At 47.0% G+C, this 8,182-nt stretch overlaps 1 protein-coding gene across 4 annotated transcripts in view; it reads right to left on the reverse strand.

Annotated features, from left to right (window-relative positions):
* Positions 1–389, reverse strand: part of MITF (melanocyte inducing transcription factor) — a 99,651-nt gene extending 99,262 nt beyond the window's left edge. For 2 of the 4 annotated variants that reach the window (XM_053953549.1, XM_053953556.1), the window contains exon 1: positions 166–389. In XM_053953549.1, the coding sequence (XP_053809524.1) occupies positions 166–269 (104 nt within the window). In that variant the 5' untranslated portion in view covers positions 270–389. The remainder of the gene's footprint in view (positions 1–165) is intronic. The other 2 variants (XM_053953550.1, XM_053953548.1) reach the window with 1 other exon arrangement.
* Between the last annotated feature and the right edge of the window lie 7,793 nt (positions 390–8,182).

Consider the following 8,182-nt stretch of genomic DNA (forward strand, 5'->3'; position numbering starts at 1 on the left):
CGCACGGCCAACAATGCCCTTTACATAACGCGGGCCCGGCCCGCCCTCCGCCAACAACGCCGCTATTATGGCACGGAGCGCTCGGCGGCCGGCCCGCTGCGCAGCGGCGGCCGCGGGGATGCTCCGCGCCCGCGCACGGCGCGGACCCGCGCCCCGCGCCCCCACCTGCTCTTGAGGGGCTGGCTCTTCAGCTCGTAGTACGTCTTGGGCTCCTCGTGGAACTCCTCGCCCACCTCGAAGTCCGGCACGATCCCCGACTCCGCCTGCATCGTCGCCGCGGCCGCTGCGAGAGGGAGAGACGGGAGGTTACGGCTGCGGCGCCGAGCGAGCCCCGCCGCGCCGCCCGCCCCGCTCCGCTCCGCGCCGCTGGCTCGGCTCACACACAGCGCCGCCCGCCCCGCCTGGGACTTGTAGTCCGCCCCGGGGCCGGCCCGGCCGCCTCCGCCCGCCGCGCACTACAAGTCCCGCCGCGCCGCGCCGGGAGGGCAGGGCCGCGCCGGGCCGCCGCTGTCAGCCCGAGCGCGGGGCCGCCCCGTCCATCCCGCCCCATTCCCAGCCCATTCCCAGCCCGTTCCCATTCCCAGCCCGGCCCGGCCGTGCGCGCCACCTGCCGCCCCCTCCCTGCGCCGCCCCGCCCCCCCCGCTGTGACGTCACGCTGCTCTGACGGCACAGGTGCCACGCGTGACGTCACGCTGCCCGCAGCCCCCCCGGCGGCGGCGGCGGCGGCGGCCGGGGCTTCGCACCCCGCAAAGCGCTGCGGGTGTCCCTGAAACCACAGGATGGTGGGATGGTTTGGGTTGGAGGGGACCCTAAAGCCCGTCTCGTTCACGCCCTGCCACGGCAGGGACACCTTCCACTGTCCCAGGGTGCTCCAAGCCGCATCCAGCCTGGCTTTGGGCACTTCCAGGGATGTGGCAGCCACAGCTTGTCTGTGCCAGTGCCTCCCGACCCTCACAGGGAACAGCGTCTTCCTCATACACAATCTAAACCTGCTCTCTCTCAGTTTGAATCCTGTCACCACAGGCTCTTGTAAGAAGTCCCTCTCTGTCTTTTTGTAGGCTCCCTTCAGGTACTGGAAGGGAGAAGCACAAAAGGCTCCTCATCTCCCCTTGGGAACAAGCTGCAAACAACATTCCTTCTCTGCTGCAGACCCAGGAATCAGCCCTGCCAGGAGTTCAGTTAGAGGGGAGGGGGCGATGGGTTTGAATGCCCACAGCAGAGATCAAGCAGTGACAGAGCGTGGGACATTTATTGTAACTTACTTTGACGGGTACAAAAGCAATGAGTGTTTGCATCCCAGGACTTTGCACTTCTCTAATTAAGTTCCCAGCACAAGAATTGACATCTCTAAGTGGCTTCCTTTGAGCTTTATCTGCTTTTATCAAGAGTCCGAAGCTCATAAACATGGCAAAAAAAGGTTCAGTAAAATGGAACATTCGAAGCCAGCTGGGCTTCAGTTATTTCCAGCAGAAATGTTTTAATGCCATCTCATCTTCCAGTTTGGCTCCTGGCATGTTTGGGACACTAAGAGCAGATAATCTCAGAACGTGGAGGTGGGAAGAGCCTCTGCCACCATTGTACCCACACAGGTGCCAGTCCCAGGGAGAGCCAAGGAGGGAGGGTGGCAAGGAGGTCTCGGCACGGGAGCATTTGGATGGTGTCAGGGATCAGAGATGTCCTGTGCCTGCTCAGCCCCTGTGAGTGATGGTGTTGATCCTCCCTGGGGTTCAAAGACCCTGGAGGTGGAGGGTTCCATTCAGAACTTGTTAAATGATCCTGTTTTGCCTTCGTTGTTTTCCTCAGTTTGGGGGTTGGTGCTGCAGGAAGATGGATTTCAGGAATGGGGCTCTGTTCCTGTGCTCACGAGGGGCCTTCTATCAGCACTGACTGACTCAGGGCATCTCCAATCTCCCTTTACAACACAGAGGGCAAGAAACCTTCCCCAGCTCTGTCCTGTCCCCTTACCTACTGTGACATTAGGATGGCAGGGACCCCCCTCAGTACAGAAATTCCACAGGGAATTTCATCCACAGCATTTTCCCAGAGCTTTGGCCTCACTTAATGAAGTCATAGCACAACTCAGAGGCCTGGGACATTTGAGGATGCTGTTGATAACTGATGCCTAATAATTGTGGTGCCATCATAGCACAGCTAAATTCACACCACTCGTTTCGTGCCAGGGGAACACCAGTGACTCTAACACACCAGATAAAACAGAAAAGTGTCTTTTCCATATATCCTTTTCCTCCATCACCACTGCCAAAGCTGCTCAGTGCTGCACCAGGGACTGCTCGCACCTGGGCAGCCAGGACTCCTGCTCATTGCAGGCAATGTGAGGATTTGATAAAATAAACCCAAGAATTCTAGCCTGCTTCAGAAATTTAGGTCTCAGATTATCATGCAGCTGCCAAACTCCAAGCAATGACTTAATAGCAAGTGTAATTACTTTAATGAATCAGATACAACAAATTGGATAATGCCCTGAAGAATGTTCTTTTGAGCCCACATTGGCAGATGGCTGGGATGGCTCGACAGAGGAGTAGGCTTGCTAACAGTGCTTTGGGGATAAAAAAAAAGGCAACCAACAAACAATTAAAAACAACTTAGAATAAACCCAGTGCTAGGCTACATTTACAGCCTGAGCCTCTGTGGGTTAGGGGGTGTTGCTGAGGAGCTGTATTTTCACAAGTGAGGAATCACTCCATGATTTGATGAAGGCAGTAAACAGCAGGACTCATCTCTTTGCAATGATTTTGCTTCTATTTTTCCAGGTGTAAAAATGAGATATTCTCTTCTGCTGTTCAAAATGTACAGTTTATGAGCCTTCAGCTCTGTTTTAATTATAGCACTAGTTCTAAAGAGCAAAGATCTCTTATGCAAATACATATCCCAGGCAATGCTGCTTCACTTGAGTTACCACAGCTTCATCAGGAGCTGTGTGCAGCTCCCAGGGAGAAAGGAATCTGGTTTACTTCTCATCAGACCATGAATCTTTTGTTTCTGGCTTGCAACCTCTGTGCAATGCAAAGTTTTATCTGGTGTTCAGATCGAGGCAATTTCTCATTGCACCTGGGCTAGCTGGGACCTTGACACTGCTTTGCTGAGTCATACAAAGTGTTCCATTCATAATAGATGCCATCCGTGTTTATAATATCATTTTAGAGTTCATCTTTCAGGGTGAAAGAACAATACTTGCACTGTGCCTAAGCAGGATACTAATTCGTAAGCGTGCCCCAAAACAAAAACAGTGCTTAAAAATTAATGTTATTATGCCAATATTGCAATTACATTGCTATAAAGAAAATGAAATTAACCCCAAAATACATATTGTGTATTGTGCTGCTGCAAGGTTCAGATTTCTGTAGTTACTCTCTATAGCTGGAATTCTGTACAGCTCTGTTGATTGAGTTCCAGTTATGAATGTCAGACTGCTTTAGGGAGGTGAGCAAGAACAATTATCCAGTTTAGCGGAGTGAAAAACAAAACACAGAAGGGTCATTTGTCAAACATCAAATCAGTGGCAGAACATGAACTTCAATCTAGTGTTCACATCATGGGCATAACCCTACTAAGACTCTTACTAGGAAGCATTTCTGTAGAATTGTCACTCCAAAAAGGACAATGGCCTAGAAGCAAGTCCCAAACACTCTCTAGGAGGTAAAGTCAGGTTTCATAAGGGATAGCCTTGTATTCAGATTTAGGGCTCACAGGGAGTGCTCAGCTTGGTTTTTCTATTGCTTGAAAGCAAGTCCTTGCTAAGTCCTTTCCAGAGCTGGAAATTAACCCAGCAATAAAGGCAGTCTCAGTGTTTATGTGACACTTCTGTGTCATTTTTCACCCAAATTAATACAACCCTCTCAAAAGCCATGAGCAGTTGTATCTGGGCTCCTCAGTGCCATGCAGACACTGGGTTAGCATTGTTCAGTTATTTTTCAAATGATGGGTCTGATTTTGCTAAAGCCATTAAAATGTGTTCAGCTTATTGGGCAAATCCTCCTTTTCAGAGTTGGTTTCCATCAAGAGTGAGAAAGCAGCACGAAGGTTCAGGAGACTGAAGGACTCTGGTTGTGCAGCTCCTGAGAAAGGTTTATCAGGAGACGCAGCTCTTCCTCATTCTGAACCAGTATTTCCTCTGATTTCAGCAATGCTTTTCAGATACCATGGGGTACAAAATTTAATGTGCAGCAAGCACATTGAGCAGAGCTGCTACTTTTTCCCCCCATTACCCTTTGCATGTCCCTTATTTGTAATATACTCTTGTAATTCTAATAATTTATATTTTTCTTCTTCTTCTAGCCTACAAGTACCTTTTAAAATGATTCTCCCATCAGTAATGTTACTCCAATCACAGTCTGGGAATCTCTAGTTGACAGCAGGGAGCAACAACATAGATTGATATCTCTATAAGTAGGCAAAAAAATTGACACACAACTCAGCAGAGTTCCCAGTTTGCAAGAATTCCCCCGCACCAACTATTTGTGCATTCATGTGAAGAGGATAGGAAGCAGTCAATGCTGCTATTCAAAATAAAAAAATAAACAGACATGTGATTTAATTTTGAAGAAAGTTCCCAGACTTTTGCATTCATACTCTGCATTGTACACTGTGAAATTCGTGAAGAGAATGCAATTTACCCCTGCAGACTAAAAGACAAGACCTTGTTATCGTTCTTTATCTCCCTACAAGGCAGAAGACTTGGTAAAAGCTTTCAGTATTGAGTATGAAAGAAAGCGAGCATTTAAGTGAGAGCCACCAGTAGCCATGGAGAGATTCTGTAGAGTCTCACAGGAACATCCCTGTCCCATTTCTTTGCTCCACCAAACACATATAATGCCAGTTAAAATCTCCAGTCTCCAAACTCTGATTTCTTGTTCCTTTTTCTCCAGCCACACTGGGGACCCCCAGCCTGTCACCCTTCTCTTTCCTTCCCCAGCTGCCAGCCCATCTCTTTGCCCAGGCAAGGTATATTTTCCCTCTTTTGGACTTCAGCTCCCTCCACCTCCCAGTGATACCCACACACTTTTATTTAATCACAGTTTCTGCCTACCCTGAGTGCTGTTTGAGCTTTTTCTCCAATAAGGTGCAGTTTTCACCCTTTCTCCTTTCAAACCAAGGGTTTCCTTTTCCCCACTCAGGAAAAGAAACCAAACAATCTCCTCTCAGGTCTCTATAGACCGGACCTCAGAATTGTAACAGACAGGAAATCCCGGTTCCATTTAGGGTGGAAAATGCCTGAGAGGGATGAAACTCATGGACATTTAACTGCTGCTTTGCTGTGCATATACCAGTACAGTTTTGCAAAGAATTATCATTTAGCCTGATTGTCACAAGAGCAGCACGTGACATATCTCTGACATACGTGAAAACCCGCAGCCACATACAGCGAGATCATTTTTCCAAGCTTTGTCAGTTTTCATGCAGGGCTTTGCTAGGCAGCCAGAAACAACCAGATGTTTTGAGAGAAGGAATCCAAAATTTGTTTTATGAGGGACGACAACAGGCCAGCTACCCCACGTCTCAGCAGAACAGCCTTGCTCTCCACAGCCTGCCCCACACAAGATGCTATTGCCAAAGTTTGCATTTGCTTCTCTTAGAAAAAAGTTTGGAGTTCTCAGATTGAAAATGGGCCCCCTTGTTACATGAATACAGCAGGAGAAATAAGGAGAGTTCATATTTTAAAATACAGTTTCTAAGAATGTGTCATCAGTTTGGAACAAAGTCTGAAACCCTGTCAGTCCCAGGGTGGTTTTATCAGCAGAACTGAAGGAGATTAATTCTGCAGCTGGGGCTCCCGAATGAATTATGTTACTCTAATGAATCATTCACTAATTCCTAGTCCTCCCTTTCTTCATCTCTGCCATATTTGGATAGGTAACAGAAGAATTCAAGGGGGAACTGGACAATCTCTCTTGTTCAATATCCTTGTTTTGATTTTCACATGTTCCTCTTTCCAGATGCTAACTCATGACACTGGTTAGCAACAGCAGTGGTGGCACAAACAGAAGCTGGAAGAGCAATGTCATTCTGACTTGGCTTTAGGGCAAAAAAAAAAAAAAAAAAAAAAAAAATCCTAGACTGGGATTAAGTCATTCCCTTTGGTTCTTCATCAAAAGAATTGCCTTCATGATTTCTATGCCAGAGACTGAGCCTGGTGCTCGAGGCAGATGTTCCTGGGTTCAAACAGAGGGTGTGGGGGGGTCACAGCTGCCTCTGCAGGGACAAATGGTCAGTCCTGCATGGTTTGGGGAGGTATTCAGGACTTGCAGGATGGAGAGGAGAGTCTGGGGACTCCTGCCTTCAGTCTCTGGCCTGGAGATCAGGATCTGACAGGCTCTGAACTGGGCTTCCAGCCAGTGACACCCAGTCAGCTCAGAAGTGGTGACTGTGCATTTGCAAGGGGAGAAGTAGGGAACTGGCCTTTTCTTTGAGTGAAAGCTGAGGTTCTCCTGAGCTAGAACAGCTCTGAGAACTACTGCCTTGAGAATGACAAATCCAAGGCCAAGAACAGGGTCAGAAGGGCTGGCAGCAGGCTGCGTGTCATCAGCTACTCCTGGGGACCAGAGCGTTTTTCCTCCACTGGGAAATCATTTGGACCTTGCTTCTCGAGGAGGGCAGGCTCAACTTGCTGAGCTCTCTGTGGGCAGGGAAGGGGGCAGAGGCAGCCAGAGCTGGAGCCCAGCAGGTATCACAGACTGGCACTCAGACACGGCCATGGGCAGGCTGGCAACAAGGGCTGGAAACTCAGTAAACCTCTGTGGAATAAAGTTTGTGAGGCCAAACCTCATCTGGCCAACATGGCATTGCAAATCCAGTTAATTAAACTGGTGCAAAGGCCAGAGCAGACGTAGATAAACCAGGTTAAACTCTCACTTATGCTGGTTTAATGTAATTCAGTACAGCATCAGTGGTAGTTAAACTGATTAGAGAGTTAACTGGTATAAATGCATTTGCTCTAAGTACTGGCGCTGGTTTAACTGGACTGCATTAAAGTGAAAAGCAAACTGTAGACCTCTGCCAAACTTCCCCTGTTGTTTTTAAACCAGTACAACCTGTAGAGACATGTAAGAAACTGCTCTTAACCAGGAGCAAAGAGCACTGAGAACAGGGGACTTGGCCCAGCAGCCCTGCTCTCTGGTGCCTTATTCTCCTCAGCTTTCCTGAGAAACGGAGCCATCTTCACATCAACAACACTCAGGTCTAAATTTGCTTCCCAAAAATCCTATTACAAAAGGTGAGACTAAAATCACAGCCTCACACTAAAATCATAATCTCATCAATTTAGAGGGAAGGTGTTTGTTTCCTTTCCCACTGTCTAATAATAGTTTTGAATGGAAAAAGTAAAGATTTTTCAGTGAAAACTTTCTCAGCCTTTCTGTTTCTATACAATCCCATGAATGATTCCTGTGCTTTATGTGTCTTTTGAGATATTTCATTACAAGCACTATCTGAAGAGAATATGACTTTTTTAACATTAGAAATATGAATATTAGTAGTCACAATGAGTTCAAATACCAAGACTTTCATATTTCTGCTTTCCAACAGGCCTTTACACACACATCATGAAACTAAGCCCTCCTCAAATGACTTCAATTACTCACTCACCTGAAATCAGAATACCAAATATTATTCTAATAAATACTAAAATACTCTCCACCTGAAATCAGAATCCCTTTTTTTCCCTCATCTGCTATAATTCGACATTTCTATGTCACCACCTAAAGAGTTTGTCTTCAAACAAAAATTAAGCAGTGAGAGAATCACAAATCCAAAGCAAAATAAAAAAGTCTTTAGTACATAAAGCCTGCTGAGACTTGTGGGGTTTTTGAAGCAGAGGATTTAAAGGATAAAGGCCAATTTGCTGGATTTTTTTGTGCTACTTTTCACACTCTTGGATGTACAAAAAGGATGCCTTCAGCTAGCAAGACAGTGTGGCAAGTATTTTAAATCCATATTATACAGAGGTAATTGGCAGCATCAAGGGCCAAAACTATTTATAGCTGAGATCAAAACTGCCCATATATTAAAAAAAAAAAGCTTCCCAAAACTCTTCTTGAGTGATCATAAAATGCTTTGCTTAGAATGTGTGCCTACTTCAGATCCCCACAGGGCTGTAATACATTTTTTTCCCTTATTGTCTCAGCAGGCTGCCATTTGATCTGAACAGGCTTTGTAAGGCCATGT

The sequence above is a fragment of the Vidua chalybeata genome, chromosome 12, assembly GCF_026979565.1.
Source record: "Vidua chalybeata isolate OUT-0048 chromosome 12, bVidCha1 merged haplotype, whole genome shotgun sequence".
In the NCBI taxonomy this organism is placed as follows: domain Eukaryota; kingdom Metazoa; phylum Chordata; class Aves; order Passeriformes; family Viduidae; genus Vidua; species Vidua chalybeata.